Below are 17,114 nucleotides of genomic sequence, written 5' to 3'. Positions count from 1 at the left end.
ACTCACCTTGAGTACTGGTATGGACAGATGTTGAACTTCTCCGCACCTTTTTTTTCCTTCCTGTGTCAATCTATAATGGGCACACCACTGCTTTTTTTTTTTCCTAAGAGGATGTATACAGGCCCAGCATCCCTACAGAAAACAATACAAGGTAGTTTATACTAAACTTCTACCCACCAGCACACACAGACCAGGCCTCTCACCACTCCATGGGAGCCTGCGTGGCAGCAGCCTGGAGCCCAGAGCCTTTCCCGGAGCCGGCACGATCCGGACGGAAGCCGATGCCGCACAGAGCGCCCGAGGTGCGACCCAGCCAGAACACAGCTGCCTTTTGAGAGGCCCGCATGCCTCCGCGTCCCCCCGGGGACCGCCGGGACTCATTCTCTTGGCAGACTTGTGGCCAGCCAAAACTGCCATGCTTCACATCCCCGTTATCCTTGGTTACCGCCCGAGATGTAAGCCCCTTCGGTCTTCTCCGCTCCTCCGCCCCCGTCCCCGTGCTGCTTGGTGGTTCCCCTCCCGTGGTTTAGACTGTCCCTGCTGCTCTCTCCTTTTTATTTCTGCATTTCACCTCTCAACACAGCTGTGCTCTCTGAAACCTCTATTCCCTGCTTAGCCAACTCTTTTTTACATAGTCAGTCACTTTATGGAAATTCTACTTCATCTCTTGACTTTAACTCACACTTGGCCTTTCCCCTCCAGCCCTTTCAATTGAGCTTTACTCTGACAGTTGCTTTTGAGGTTGGGTGATGGCTGTAGCCATGTTGAACTGATGTAACTATCTCAAATACTTCTCTCTCTCTCTCTCTCTCTCGGGCATTTTGTTTTCCCTGATCTCTTTCTGGATAATTTCGGTGACTGCTAAAGATCACTTTCTCTGAGGGGTGTTCCCTGACTTCCCATGGACAGAGTTGGATACCCTAGCCATGCCTTAAGCGCCCTTTACCTCCCTTATCATAGCCCTTATCTCATGTATCCTAATTGCTTGTCTCTCTGCCTTTTCAACTAAGGTAGGTTGTGGGGGAGAGGCTGTATTTTTGTAACTCTAGTGCTTGGTAGACAGTCAGGTATTTCTGGAATGATTACAATGCTCCAGGTACAGTACCATAAATGAGGCAGTGGACTGTTATTTCCAGACTTTACATCTAAGAGCCGTTCAGAGAGGGTCATCTGCTACTCAGGTACAGCTCATTGTGACTGTGTGATCCCAGTGTTGCCATAGCATCCAGTTTTTTCAAGGAAAGTTGGAAATGCAGTTGTTTTTTAAAGTGATATCTTCCATTTTTAAGTTTTGTCAATGGGATAAAATTTTATTAAAAAAATACGCACCACAACACAAAACTTGGGCCTATCAGTCACATGTGGCCTGTCAGTCAACAGTTTGGATTCTGTTTTAAGTGTTGTTGGGTGTAGAAGTGGGCATTGTGGAGACTAATAGATTTTGAACTGAGCCTTTGGCGGATGGTTGGAAGTTGAATGAGAGAATGGAAAGAGGTATTCCAGTTTGGGAACTATGTCAAACAACTCCAGGTTAGTGTGTGTTTTTCTGTGGCAGAGCGATGAGGCTGGCATTAATCCTTTTGGAGAGAACAGGAGGTTAAGTGAAATGATAGAGGGAGCGAGCATATGGAGGGCAGAGAATAAGAAACTATTTGGATTCTTGATTAGGGAAGCCAGATATGAATGAGGTATTAGCAAAGTGAATTGATTGTCTTTTTTTAAGGGTGAAATGGAGAGTAAAAGACTGGAAAGAGGCTGGCCAATTAGGACTTTAACTTCCATGTAGATAATAAGATTTAGATTTGTAAATATTATGTATAAGCAAACATCTGGTATTTTGTCTAACTTATGTAATTTTAGTTATTTGATAACTACAATGGATAATCAAGAATCTCCTAAGTTTTTAATACAGTATGGTGGGTCTTATAAAAGAAGTATCCTTAAAGCAGTGGTTCTCACCCTTCTGGCCCTTTAAATACAGTTCTTCATGTTGTGGCTCAACCATAAAATTATTTTCGTTGCTACTTCATAACTGTAATGTTGCTACTGTTATGAATGGTAATGTAAATATCTGATATGCAGGATGGTCTTAGGCGACCCCTGTGAAAGGGTCGTTCGACCACCAAAGGGGTCGCGACCCACAGGTTGAGAACCCCTGCCTTAAAGCATTGAAAAGTCAAATACAGTGGGGCCTTGACTTACCAGTTTAATTAGTTTCGTGACGGAGCTCGTAACTCAAATTACTCGTATGTCAAATCAAAAAGTGAACGAGTGAGACACGTGATGCTGGGCTGATGTTGTGGCGTTCACTGTTCGCTGTGCCCATTAGCAGTGGGGTATCTGAAGCTGGCTTGTAACCCGAATTTTAGCTCTCAACTCAAAGCAAAAAATCCGCCAAGAGATGGCTCGTATCTCAAAAAACTCGTTAGTCGGGACACTCGTAAGTCAAGGCCCCACTGTAACTTGTGAAACTAGTAGAGAATGCAGTACTTTCACAGTTCTAAGTCACATGGTTCATTATGAAGCAGTCAGTGGTCTCCTTTTCTCTAACACCGTGTCTCCCTCCCTCCCTCCCTCACTTCCCTCCCTCCCTCCCCCCACCCCCCCAGGGGTTCATTCTAGGGCTTCTATTGGCAACAGGCTGTTTAGAAAGCTGGGTATTTATTTGGATTTACAGTCATTGGCAAAGCTCAGTCCTCTTGGAGGCAGCTGGAGGAGTAGCCTCCTGGAGCCTGCTAACCTCTCTCTCTTAATCCATCTTGTTTACTGGCAGGATAATCTTCTGGAATGCCATTTTGCCCCCAACTTCATTTGCAGGCTTATAAGCCTTCAGTGAACTCTAATTTTTTAGTATGTTGTGCCATTTAATGCCCTTGAATTTGTTCTCTCTATCCTTCCCTGTTTTGTTGTGAAGCAGTGTAATATGATGGATAGGGTGTGGGCTTCAAAGTCATATAGGCCTGAGTCTGATTCCAGGCTCCATTTGGCTCTGGAATTTGAGCTTTTCAGAGCCTCCATGTTTTATCTGGAATGGGAGGAATAATACCTACTTCAGGGGAGGAAATGAAAGCTTGTTGAATGCCAATCAGGGCTATTTCCTACTCCTTTGCAATGTGCATCTTCTGTTTTTGTCAGTTGCAGCTTTCTTATGTATATGTTGTTTTCCCTAATTCCTTTCCCTTTTCTTAGCTTATGTTATTTTCTGCATTTATCTTTCTCTGAACACTGAACAATGATTAATTCTAGTAGATACTTTGCTATATTTTGATCATTTTAATTGGCATTAATGTTAGTTTTTTCCCCGAACTTTAAATAAGTATGCTCTAAAATTAATTTTTAATTTAGTTGTCTGGAATTTTAAACATTTTTAGTTGAAATAGTATTAGGTAGTTTTTAGTTCAAGACAGCTCTTAAAAACTTCTTGATTCAATTTAGTATGTGAGGAATATGTTTACCTTCTTTTAGATCAGTACATCTACTGAGATAAGATTTTTTTTTTTTTTAATATATTTTATTGATTTTTTACAGAGAGGAAGGGAGAGAGATAGAGAGTTAGAAACATCGATGAGAGAGAAACATCGATCAGCTGCCTCCTGCACATCTCCTACTGGGGATGTGCCCGAAACCCAGGTACATGCCCTTGACCGGAATCGAACCTGGGACCTTTCAGTCCGCAGGCCGACGCTCTATCCACCGAGCCAAACCGGTTCTGGCCTGAGATAAGATTTTTAAAAAGTGTCAGGGTCCCAGCCAGGCCAATTATATAGGGATTTCAGAGAATAGGGCCTAGACCAGTGATGGCGAACCTTTTGAGCTCTGCGTGTCAGCATTTTGAAAAACCCTAACTTAACTCTGGTTCTGTGTCACATATAGAAATTTTTTGATATTTGCAACCATAGTAAAACAAAGATTTATATTTTTGATAGTTACTTTATATATTTAAATGCCATTTAACAAAGAAAAATCAACCAAAAAAATGAGTTCGCGTGTCACCTCTAACAGGCTCGCCATCACTGGCCTAGACACTGGTATTTCTTTAAGGCTCATTAGATAGTAATAATATGTACCCAAGGTTCAGAATCCCTGTTTTTGGTGCTAGATCTAAAGGATTCTTATCAGTACCTTTTGCTTAAAAATGAAATGGCACAGGTGTCATGAAAAGTGTGAAAGGAACCATAATCTAAGAGTGCTCATTGGAAGTTTTCTGGATAATTAAAAGATACAAAGTAATATTAATGTTTTCCAGAACGGCTCATGTGGTGGTCATCAATATTATGTTTATTTATTTGGCCACTATTTAATAAGTACTTCTGCTAAGTAAGAGAGGTGCACAGTCATTTACTTTGCAGTGATATTTAGTTTGGGAGAGAGAAGAGGAAGAAAAGTAAATTGAAGATAATTTGATATAATAGTATTATAGATAGGTGCTTTAAGAGGCCCAAAGAAGGAATAACTTTATTCTTTATAAAGAGTATAAGAAACACAATAAAATGAATGGGACACAGCAAAAGCAGTCCTAAGAGGGAAATTTATATCATTATAGGCCTACCTCAAGAAACAAAAAAAAACAACCAAACTCAAATAAACAATCCATCTTTACACTTAAAGGAACTAGAAAGAGAACAACAAACAAAGCCCAAAGTGAGTAGGAGAAAGAATATAAAGATCAGAGCAGAAATAAACAAAATAGAGTCTAAAAAAAACAATACAAAAGATTAATGAAACCAAAAGCTGGTTCTTTGAAAAGACAAGACTGACAAGCCTTAACCAGACCTCATCAAGAAAAAAGGAGAGAGGACCCAATTAAATAAAATCAGAAATGAAAGAGAAGTAACAGCTGACACCAAAGAAATACAAATGATTATAAGAAAATATGAAATATGGACAATATGGATGAAATGGATAAATTCCTAGAAACATACAATCTTCCAAAACTCAATCAGGAAGAATCAGAAAATATGAATAGAAAGAGTATAACTAATGAAATGGAAACAGTAATCAGAATATTCCCAACAAGCAAAAGTTCTGGCTTCCCAGGTGAATTTTACTAAATATTCAAGAAGAACTAACATCTGTCCTTCTTAAGCTATTAGAAAAAAATTCAAGAGGAGAAAAGACTCCTAAGCTCATTTTATGAGACCAGCATTATCCTAATTCCAAACCAGATAAAGACACTACAAAGAAAGAAAATTATAGGCCAATATCCCTGATGAACATAGATGCTAAAATCTCAACAAAATATTAGCAAACTGGATCCAGCAATATATTTAAAAGATCATATATCATGATCAAGTGGGTTTTATTCCGGTGTTGCAAGGTTGGTACAATATCCGCAAATCAGTTAACAGGATACACCACATAAAATAAAGGAGAAAAACCACATGATCATATCAATAATCCAGAAAAATATTTGATAAAATCTGGCACTCTTTTATGATAAAATCTCTCAGCAAAGTGGGAATAAAGGTTATATACCTCAATGTAATAAAGGCCATATATGACAAGCCTGCAGCCAACATAATTCTCAATGGGCAAAAACTACACAAGTGTTTCCCTTAAGATCAGTAACAAGACAGATGTCTATTTCACCACTTTTTTTTTTTTTAACAGAATGAGACTTTTGTTGTTATTACTCAAAAAAGTTTCATTTTTAAATTTATTTATCTTTCTGACTCTGTGCTTGTGCCTTTAACACTTACACAACGATTTTCTGCTCCTCAATAAGGAAAGCATGCTTGATCCTGTCCCAGACACATTTAGCACACATGGATCCACCGTAGGCCCTGCTGATGTGTTTTTTCGTCTTAGACAACCTCATTAGAACTTTAGATCTCACAGCACGAACTCTGCGAAGTGGGGCTGGGCACATGCCAAACACAGATTTGGGTGCTTTCCCAACTTTCTTGGTATAAAGGTAAACAATCCTATTACCAGGGGTTCGGGACAGCCTGGTTTTGTTGGAAGCTGTGTTGTAGGACAGCCTCTGACGGTATGTCGAACGCTGGACCATGGTGAATACCTAAACATAAGTCACTGTCCCCGGAAGAGGAAAAGGAAAGCGCTTGCCTATTTCACCACTCTTATTCAACATAGTATTGAAAGTCCTAGCTACAGCAGTCAGACAAGAAGAGATAAAAGGCATCCAAATTGGAAAGGAAGAAGTAAAACTGTCATTATTTGCAGATGACATGATATTGTATATAGAGAACCCTAAAGATTCCACCAAAAACTATTAGAACTGATAAATGAATTCAATAAAGTAGCAGGATACAAATATATCCAGAAGTCAGATGCATTTTTATATACCAATAATGAACTGTTGAAAAGGAAACTATCTTCACTTACAATTGCATAAAAAACAACCTAGAAACAAATTTAACCAAGGATGCAAAAGACCTGTACTCAGAAAATTATAAAACACTAGTGGCCCAGTGCACTGATTTGTGCACATTGAAAGGAAGTTAATTAGAAAAAAGATTTGTGCGGTAATTACGTTACTGCAAAACATTATATGTCAAAATAGTATATATAATACTAGAGGCCCAGTGCACGAAATTTGTGCATGGGTAGGGTCCCTAGGCTTGGCCAGCGATCAGGGCTGATCAGGGCCTTCTGGCTGCCAGTCAGGGCCTTCCTTCCTCAGCTGCCAGCTGGGGCCTTCCTTCGTTCTGCGCTTCCCCCTGGTGGTCAGCGCTCATCATAGCGAGTGATTGAACTCCCAAGGGGACACTTTGCATATTAGCCTTTTATATATATAGATAGTATTATAAAATTAAAACACATGCGATTGGCGCCAGTGAGAGCTTTATATGTATCGTGCATGCGCTAGTCAATGTTTATTTTTAAATTGCCAGTGTACGTCATATGTACCAGATGGTCAGACGGACGTAAGGTTGGTCACTTAGCCTTTTATATATATAGATTGAAGAAAGAACCTGAAGACACAAATAAGTGGAAGCATCTGCTGTGTTCATGGATAGGGAGAATTAACATCTTTAAAATGTCCATACTAGCTCTTCCCAGCCTATGCCAAGCCATGGGCATCTCTTGGGACAACTGGCATAAGCCCTACAAGACCAGGGGCAAGAGAAAGCCCTACCAAAGAAGCGAAAATATGAGCTGAGACACCCTGCTGCCAACACAAAGATTGAACTCTACCACATACACATAATCTGCATGTGAGGAGGCAACAAGAAGTACTGAGCCTTGAGGCAGGGTGTGGGCAACTTCTGGGGCTCCAAGTGTTGTACATACAAAACAAGGATTATTGATGTTGTTTACAGTGCATCCAGTAATGAACTGATCTGCACCAGGAGCTTAGTAAAGAATTGCATTGTGCTCATTGACAGGACAATGTACCCACTATGCACTGCCCCTGGGCCACAAAAAGGGGGCCAAGCTTACTCCGGAGGAGGAAGAGCTTTTAAACAAAAATCGACCAAAGAAAATTCAGAAGACCTGATCAAAGGAGAAAGAATGCCAAAATCAGCAGTCTTCTCAAGAAGCAGTTTCAACAGAGCAAACTTCTGGCATGCATTGCTTCAAGATCAGGCCAGTGTGGCCGCACAGATGATTATGTGCTAGAGGGCAAGGAGTTAGAGTTTTCTGTGGAAAATCAAGGCCTGGAAAAGCAAATAAATCCTCTTCCCTCCTATCTTAGCTCATGTAATAAAGGTGTTCATTAAAAATAAAAATTCCATACTACCTAAAGCAATCTATAGATTCAGTGCAATTCATATCAAGATACCGATGGCGTGTTTCACAAAACTAGAACAGATATTCCAAAACTTTATGTGGAACCACAAAAGACCCCAAATTGCCACAGCACTCTTGAAGATGAACAAAGTTGGAGGAATCATGCCACCTGATATCAAACTATACTACAAGGCCATAGTAATCAAAATAGCATGGTACCAGCATAACAACAGACATATAAGTCAATGGAATGGAATAGAGAGCCCAGAAATAACCCCCACCTTTATGGATTTTTTTTTTTTTTTTTTTTTAGAATGGAATGGGTTGGGGGAGCTTTCTATTTTCTTTAAAAGAAAATTTCAAAATTGTTTGGAAGAAGAATTGCGTTAATCATTCTTTTTTTTCTTTTGGCCATTTACTTTTTTTTTTTCCTTTAAGTATCTCTGGAAAATACTTGTGTTGGAAAGTAGTCATTACTCCTTCATCTTCTCTATTATTGCCCAATAACAAAAAAAATTATAATTCTTTGGTTTCTCTTTTATCCTATAGTGGCTCACAGAAGAGATGAAATGTGGTCTGAGGGACGACATGACTACGAAAGGCTTCCAAGAGAACGAGCACCAACTCGAAATCACCCCAGTGTAAGTTCCTTCTACATGTAGAATAATTGAAAACCTAGAGTCTAAGTCATTTTGGTACACCACAGCTAGGCCTCTTAACAAAATCTTCAAGGGCCAAAAATTTACCAATCTAGGTTGAAATATAAATAGATTAAGCTTATCTTTTAAAAGTTAAAAGTGTGAAAGTAAAAGTCAGCATTTTATTTATTTAGAAAATCCCTATTTTATATTTCCTGCTTATATTTCTAGAATGAAGGTTTTATATTTGTGAAGAAAATTTTAGGTTTGTAAAGGTCAGTCCATCACTTCACAAAGTATTTAAGCACCTGTTCCTGTTATTGGCCGACACCTATTTTTCTATATTCCTAAAAATGTTTGCAAATTGGATATGTGAAATTCTAAAGTAGGGGCACATCAGGAGCAGGCAGGCAGGCAACTTCTGGTATGCTCTTACTGCTTGTCTCTGTGGCTCTGGGAGTTGGAATTTTGAATCAGGTCTTTTCTCAAGGAGCTTGCTATTTTGCTTATTCCTATTTTCCCAGCAATATATCCAGTACATGGCATATAGTAAGGAGTTCAGTGTTTATTGAATAAATATATGCACTCAGCACAATCCTATATGGAAACCCAAGGGAGGGTTTGAGGAAGGTCAAGAAGCCGTCAATCTTAAACTTTTGCACAGGCCCATTATAAGCACCAGGAGATTGGGCTTGTGGGCTTGATATTGTATGGATATATTTGTTTATATATTAGTTGTTTATTACTTATATGTTATAAGTAAATCCTATAACCCACTTAGATGGGTGGTGTTACCTTTAAAATTGTCATTTGGCCTAGGTTACAGCTTAGGTTGGGATTGATCTAAAATGATTTAAGATGGAAAAAATGAAGAGACTTACCATATATCTTTTAGAATGAGCAGACTTAATTATTACCATATGTGATTTCTTTTTAAGTTATTGTATAGACTTTATGTTTCTAATCAAAATCCCAATTTTTAAATTTTTTTCAACTTGATAAAAATATTTTATAGTTTACCTAGAACAACAAACAAGTGATATCGATAAACATGATGTAGGACAAATGCAGGGATGGGAAAAAGGATGATTTAAAATTTTTTTTTAGTTTTTAGAATCCCGCCTGCACAAGGATATATCCCATTACGAATTTATTTTTCAAAGTTAATTAAAAGGATTTTTGGTGGGATTATGCCAGTTGGATATATAGTTGCATTTTACTTTGTTTCAATTTTTGGGGATTGCCCTTTTTCTTCTCTAATTCTTTTTTTTTTTTTTTTTTTTTAATTTAACACAGATGGTTCCAAATTGCAAAATAAGGTACAGAGAGGGATAACTTATTTTATTATTTAAAAATTATTTTATTGATATCAGAGAGGAAGGGAGAGGCAGAGATAGAAACATCAGTGATGAGAGAGAAACATTGATTGGCTGCCTCCTGTGCATCCCCTACTGGGGATCAAGCTCACAACCCGGGCATGTGCCCTTGACCGAAATCAAACCCAGGACCTTTCAGTCTGCAGGCTGACGCTCTATCCACTGAGCCAAACCGGCCAGGGCGGGGATAACTTACTTTAAACAGTAATTTACTGTAATTTTATATTTAACTAGAGCCTGCTTACTACAAATGAAAGATTTTATGTATGAACTTCCTAATCTTCAAAACAATACTTAGTGTTGAATGGTACAACATTTATAGAACCCCGTAGAATGTTTTAGAAACCATAAAATGTAAGCAGGATTTATGTACAGGGATATAATTTCAGATAATGGGAATCACTCATGCTGAAATTATGAAAAAAGTTATGATATAAAACCTTAAGTATACCATTCTGCAAGTATGTATGCATGCTATATTATATCATAGAACATATTGCAGTAGAAGTTGGCTTAAAAAGCTATTAAGAGTGGAAGCAGAGAGATACGCTAGGAGGCTATTGCTAGGCAGGGGAGCTGGGGAAAAGTATTAAGATGGGATTAATCAGTTATATCAGTGTCATGAAGACCAGTAAGAAGGGCCCTCCAGTTCTTCAGTTAGGTTAATGTGTGAGAATGGATTTGAGAAAGTTCATATCCAATAGCCATTGTTGTTCTCTGAAGTAAAAGATAGCAAGATCATCTATTCAAAGTTGAGGAGGTGGAGGAACACTTGAGTCCAGCACTGAAGCTTTGGAGTAAACATTACAAATATCTTCTGAGTAGGAGATTTAATAAGATTTGCTGAGGACTTTTGTGCACCATAAGTTTTATACCTAAGAAGCCCAGATTAGAAATGAGGAAGGTTGTATTGAAGATTGCAAGTTGAGTGGTTGACCCAGGGAGATAAGGATATCGAAGGTTCTGACCCAGAGAATTACGGAGGTAATATATTATGTGATATGGACTGTTTAAGAAGGGAGTCTATGTGATAGGGACTGTTTAACCGTTTGAGTCCCAAGCAGCGCGATTGCGCTGCTGAGATTTTATGTCGAGAAAACATACGATTCGTTTGAGTCCCAGGGGGTATTGAAAAAACACTGTCGAAGAATCCCAAACAGCGCAACCGCGCTTTCTCTAAATGAGTACGAAAAGACCCAAACAGCGTGATAGCGCTTGTTTTATTTTATGTCGAGAAATACCAAGCAGCGCGATTGCACTGCTTGGGACTCAAACAGTTAAGAAAGGGAGTCAGGCAGTGAGAGGGAAGGTGGATTGAAAGAAGTGAGGGGTTGAGGAACAAGAAAAGCTTAGTGAGCTTGAAGACAGGGTGTGGCAGAAAGATAAGGCAATTGGTAATTTAGAGTGTAGAGTTTTCAAGACAGAACAGTTCTGGGTGATTAATGTTCAATGTATAGTGGTGAGGGACAGAAGGTGGGTGAAGGTAATTGGCGTTGAGATCAAGAAAACTTTGAGGTTAGATTTTTGGACCAGGGATTTAGATTAGAGGTGCTAAATCCTTGCTATACATTAAAATCACCTAGGGAGCTCTTAAATACCTATGTATGGGTCCCATTCCAGATAATCTACACTAATAAAAGACAAACATGCAAATTGACCGTACCTTCGCTACACCTTAAGCCACTCCTACCAGCCAATCAGAGTGACTATATGCAAATTAACCCAACCAAGATGGCGGCCGGCAGCCATGCAGCTGAAGCAAGCAGGAGGCTTGGTTGCCCCAATGATGGAGGAAGCCAGGCTTCCCGCCTGCCGCAGGGGGCTCTGAGCTCCACTCAAAGCAACAAAGTTTCAATTATAGAAGGTAAATAAACCCCAGATACCTGCTTTCAGCCAGCCGTGGCCACTGAGCTGGAGTGAGCAGGAGGCTTGCTTGCCCCAGTGATGGAGGAAGCCAAGCTTCCCGCCTGCCTGCTGGCTCTGAGCTCCACTCAGGCAACAAAGTTAAAATTATAGAAGATAAATAAGTCCCAGAATAAAAAAAAAAAAAAAAAAGAGGCTGGGAGCTTTCGTCGCCAGCAGGCTTGGCCAGCCTGAAAATGGCCCTCAGTCCCTCACCCAGACTGGGCAGGCACCCCAGTGGGGACCCCCCACCCTCAAGGGGGTGTGGCCAGCCTAAAAACAGCCATCAACCCCTCACCCAGGCTGGCCAAACCTCCATTGGGTGAGGGTCCCCAATGGGGGGGCTTGACCAGCCTGCAAACAGCCATCAGCCCCTCATCCAGGCTGGCCAGGCACCCCAGTGGGGGCCTCCACCCTGAAGGGGGTGTGACCAGCCTGCAAACAGCCATCAGCCCCTCAGGCTGGCCAGGCACCCCAGCGGGACCCCCACCCTGATCTGGGACACCCTTCAGGTCAAACCAGCCGGCCCCCACCCATGCACCAGGCCTCTAGCCTATATAATAAAAGGGTAATATGCAAACTGACCCTAATAGCAGAAAGACTGGGAATGACTGGTCACTATGACACACACTGACTACTAGGGGGCAGACACTCAATGCAGGAGCTGCCCCCTGGTGGTCAGTGCACTCCCACAGGGGGAGCTCTGCTCAGCCACAAGCCAGGCTGATGGCTGCCAGTACAGCAGTGGTGGTGGGAGCCTCTCCTGCCTCCTCAGCAGCACTAAGGATGTTAGACTGCAGCTTAGGCCTGCTCCCCACTGGCAAGTGGACATCCCCCGAGGGCTCCCGGGCTGCCAGAGGGATGTCTGACTGCCAGCTTGGGACCGATCTCCCAGGGAGCGGGCCTAAGCCAGCAGGTGATCATCCCCCGAGAGGCCTCAGACTGCGAGAGGACACAGGCCAGGCTGAGGAACACCACCCCCAACCCCCAGTGCACAAATTTTTGTGCACTGGGCCTCTAGTTAAGTCATAATTATCTGCAGGTAGGATCTGGACATCAGTGTTTAAAAGTTCATCAGGTGATTCTTATATGAAGAGTTAAGAAATGCAGATTGTAGATGAACACTGATGTCACTTATATGAGGAGTTGAAGTAAAGATCACAGGTTGATGGAAGTCCTCAATTAATGAGGATATGCAATTGGTAATTTAGAGTGTAGTAAAATCTGCACAAACCAAAAACATTTTCTTTTTATCCACTTTTGTATGTATATATGTGAAACAGAGCCTCTTTTCCTTTGTAAAATAATTTCAACAGCAGTAAGCAGAGAGATGTTTTATTTATTTATATTTTTACTTAAAAAAAAATCTTTATTGTTGAAAGTATTACATAGGTCCTCCCTTTCCCCCCATTAATCTCTTCCAGCCCACTCCCGTCCTTCCTTTGCCCAGACCCTCACCAACCCATTGTCTGTGTACACGGGCTATGCATATATGTTTATGAGTTCATATGTGCATAACCACCCTCCCCTGCCTTCCCTCTGAGGTTCAACGGTCTGTTCAAGCTTCTATGACTCTGGGTCTATTTTTGATTATCAGTTTATTTGGTTCATTAGATTCCACATATGAGTGAGATCATGAGATAAGTTTTATACCACAATTGCCCTTGATGTCAGAGTAGCTATACTCAACTATCTCTAACTGCCCAATTGGAAATCTTACTTAAGTTCTCTAGCTACTTGTTTTCTTTTAGAGGGGGAAGAGCATAGATTGCTTTTCTCCTTTTGAGAGCACAGAACATGCCCAGACCTTATACAGGTCTCCTTTTTTTTTTTCTTTTTATTCCAGTAGATTGGTCTCCCCCTCCCCCAATCAACCTCTCCTAATTTATAAATCCTTTAGTATTCCCATATTCCCCCTCTTCAAGACTCAGATTCATCTTTTTCCCGGTGAACTGGGCTTTATTTTGGTTAGTGACATAAAGCCTTTCTTTTCCCTCAATATGTTACGTACTGCTTTGATGGCTCTTGGGAATTATGCCTTCTATGTTACACCTACATTTTAGTTAAATAAAACATAGGTTCTTAACCTTTTTTTTGTGTGCCATGGATCCCCTTAGCAGCCTGGTGAAGTATATGGACCCCTTCTCAGAACCACTTATTTGAAGATAACAAACCATTAAAAACCAAATTTGTGATGTAGTATATGTACTTCGTAGGTAGGTCAATCAGTCATTAAACATCAAGAGCTAGTGGTAAGAGTTTTATTGCAGTATTTTCAAAGTAGTGATGAGTGTAAATGATATTTTGAGATATTTGCAATAGCAATAATTTGATATGTAAATATCTGATTTCTGTTAGTGATGATGCACAAATACTGCTTTTGTGTTTGTTGCCTATATTTAGGTAAAAGAGTAATTTTATATTCACATCTGCTTTCATGGTCTCAATTGAATCCTTGGGTTAAAGTGATAAGTGACACTAAAACTAGAAATGTAACTCAATCAAGTTATAATTTCTGACTGGATTTAATAAAAACATAGCTTAAAAGTTTTAAAATAGTTTCTTACAATGCAGAGATTATCTAATATTACTTTAAAAGCTATATTGTTATATAATATTGATATGTGCAAGAATGTTCACAAGCAGCATTATCCATAATAATTCCAAAATGGCAACAATCTGAATGTCTAGTAGTAGAATGGATAAATTAATTTACAACCGTACAGCAATGAGAATGAATGGAATTTTGCCAAATGCAACAGCATGTGTGAATCTCACAAGCATGATACTGAAAGAAAGAAGCCATACAAAAGAGTATATTCTGTGTGTTTTCTTTTATATAATGTGTCAAAACTGGAAAAACTAGTCAGGAAAGTGGTTACATTTGGGAAGACAAAGGTAGTGACTGGGAGACAGCATGGGAAGGCTTTTGCCTTGCTAGGAATGTTCAGTTTCTTGATCTGAGTAGTAATTGCACAGTGTGATTAACTGAAGAGAATTTATCCAGGAGTGTATTTGTGATTTGTATACTTTTTTGTGTATATGTCATATCTCAATAAAAATTTCACTTAAATTTTGAAAAAGCATATTATTTTCTAAATATAAAATTGTAGTTAATTCTTTTAAAAGTGAGAAACCACTATCATTAGTGCCTGGGATAGAGAAAGATAATACTCTATTTTTTATATTTGGGTTCTATACTAGAAAAGCAATTTTACTGCATTTTTTTTCTTCTCTCTTTGCCCCATTCATTCCTAATTCTGATATGTCAGAAATGTATTTAAGGAACATTGGATATGATATATAATATAACTTGAAGGGGAGACTTGAGACCGTACCTATGACACTATTATTTTATATTAATAAAAGCAGCAATTTTGTGGCCTCCTAGTTTTGTTGAACCTGGAAAGGCAATTGAACACTCATATATTTTGGTGCTCATATTAAATTACACTAAATTTGAGTATTGGAAAGCTTATCCTCAGTGTACAACTTTATAGCTTTTAAAAATTACTTGTGTATCAATAAATTACTTTTATAAGGTGCTTGCACAGAAATTTTTATTTGGCCTTAAACTTGGGTAGATAGGATGTAAAGCTCAAAGGGGTACACTACAGAGAGTCTGTATATAAGTATACACATTCCTCCATTGGGAATATCTGCATTTAACTTCTAGATGTCTGTAAGGTCCTTATTTTTATACCCTCGCTGGTGTGGCTAAGTGGTTAGAGCATCGGCCCATGCTCTATCCACTGAGCCAAGGCTAGGGCAAGTGCAATGTTTTTTTAAAGTTTTTTTTTTCCCCCAATGTGAAAATTACTATATGAAATGCAAAACCTAAATGTTAATGTGCTTAGTTTTGATTTAGTAATATTATTGTAGAGCTGCCCTAGCAGGTGCTTAACTTTCTTGACTGACAGAATTGCAACAATAACAATCCTCACTGGAGGACATACTGAGAGAGAGAGAGAGCGAGAGCGAGAAAGAGAGAGAGAGAAGGGGGGAAGGGGAAGAGGTAGGGGAATGGGAGGGGAAGAAAAAGAGAGAAGCATTGATGTGAGAAACATTGGTTAGCTGCCTTCTGCAGGCACGTACCCCACTGGGGATTGAACCAACAACCCAAGTATGTGCCCTGACCCGGAACTGAACTGGCAACCAAGCGGTGCACAGGATGATAGTAAACCTACTGAGCCAATCCTACTAAGCTTACCTTTTTCTGCTGTCACTATTTTCAGAGAGATATAATCAGTTCTTGGCTACATTCTACAACAATGTGTCCTAATTTTCTGGGACAGTTCCAGTTTAATATATTTGATAAATTATCCCCAAAAGGCAATTGAATATTTCATTTAAAATTCAGCAAGTGAGCCCGCTGTAGTGGCTCAGTTGGTTGAGCATTGTCCCCTGCACTGAGAAGTTGCAGTTTCCATTCCTGGTCAGGGTATATGCCTGGGTTGCAGGTTTGATCTCAGGTCAGGGAGTGCACGGAAGGCAACCCATCTCTCTCTCTCTCTCCCCCCCGCCCCTCCAGGCCCCCGCCCCCGCCTCTTCTCTGTAAGTATGTCCTTTAAAAAAAGAAAACTCAGCAAGCTAATTAAACCAGTAAGTGCTATAATAAAAATGCTTGTCACAAACTAGGATGGATCAGAGTGAAGAACCCTCATACTTAGAAAACAAAAGTTTACCAGCCTGTGTAATACAATTTTTTAGTTAGATATGGTTTGTTAGGTACTTTTCTAGTAAAAAGCATGTGATGCCAAAAGTGACATAACATTGGGATAGCAAAGAAGAATATATATTATGTATGTGGTGCTTACTATGTGCCAAATGATATTCCAGATGATGGGAATAGAGCAGTGAATAAGACAAAATAAGGTTTCTGCACATGGGGCTTGTATTTGTAGTGTAAGTTGTTGAGTTAGGAAGTGATGGCATTGATTGCTTACATGAGCCATCATACATAGTTATTTTACTGGTAGGTTGGTATGTTTTTGTTGTTTTTTATTTCTTTGTAAGGGCAAAAATTAAGTATATAAAAGTAGACAAAATGTAATGAACGCCCCATGGACAAATCATCTAAGTGGCAATTACCAAAACTCAAGGTTAATCTTGTTTTGTCTGTGCCTTCACTGCTTTTCTCTTTCTCAGATTATTTAGAAGTAAATCCAAGATACCATATTTCTAATGCAAATAAATATTTCAGTGTGTATCTCTAAAAGATAAGCATGCTAAAAGGGGGTGCTTATGCATTAAAATTTTTATTTTAAATATTTTTGTGTTAAATTGTGTGCAAAATATATTTTATTGACATTGGAGAATAAGTAATTTCAAAGAAATAGTGATCCTCATAATCTGTATCCAGCCTAATAATTTCATTGAGTTCATTTTTAGTTAGTTGAAAATGATCCCTTTTATCCTCAAAAACCTTTTAAGTTTTACTTTTTTTTTTTTTAAATATATTTTATTGATTTTTTTTACAGAGAGGAAGGAAGAGGGATGGAGA

At 39.4% G+C, this 17,114-nt stretch overlaps 2 protein-coding genes and 1 pseudogene across 7 annotated transcripts in view; 2 read left to right on the top strand and 1 right to left on the bottom strand.

Annotated features, from left to right (window-relative positions):
• The window catches only part of PPHLN1 (periphilin 1), a 101,483-nt gene that overhangs the window by 1,009 nt on the left and 83,360 nt on the right, over window positions 1-17,114 (top strand). For 5 of the 6 annotated variants that reach the window (XM_070410405.1, XM_070410402.1, XM_070410407.1 and 2 more), the window contains one exon: window positions 8,245-8,336. In XM_070410405.1, the coding sequence (XP_070266506.1) occupies window positions 8,245-8,336 (92 nt within the window). Of the gene's footprint in view, window positions 1-180; window positions 456-8,244; window positions 8,337-17,114 lie in introns of all 6 variants that reach the window. The other variant, XM_070410404.1, reaches the window with a different exon arrangement.
• LOC139005582 (large ribosomal subunit protein eL34-like) lies at window positions 5,673-6,010 on the bottom strand. Its single transcript, XM_070407806.1, has one exon. It carries the CDS (start codon window positions 6,008-6,010, stop codon window positions 5,696-5,698), a length of 315 nt encoding a protein of 104 aa, XP_070263907.1. The 3' UTR covers window positions 5,673-5,695.
• LOC139005346 (small ribosomal subunit protein eS8 pseudogene) lies at window positions 7,037-7,685 on the top strand (annotated as a pseudogene).

Source organism: Myotis yumanensis, unplaced genomic scaffold, assembly GCF_028538775.1.
Source record: "Myotis yumanensis isolate MYYU_CA2020_CCGP unplaced genomic scaffold, mMyoYum1.0.hap1 SCAF_3, whole genome shotgun sequence".
Taxonomy (NCBI): domain Eukaryota; kingdom Metazoa; phylum Chordata; class Mammalia; order Chiroptera; family Vespertilionidae; genus Myotis; species Myotis yumanensis.
Note: the sequence above shows the minus strand (reverse complement) of the source record. Positions and strands in the feature narration are given on the sequence as shown.

What these genes read in the sequence shown, in the direction of transcription:
- LOC139005582 (XM_070407806.1), bottom strand. Translation starts at nt 6,010, where the DNA reads ATGGTCCAGCGTTCGACATACCGTCAGAGGCTGTCCTACAACACAGCT.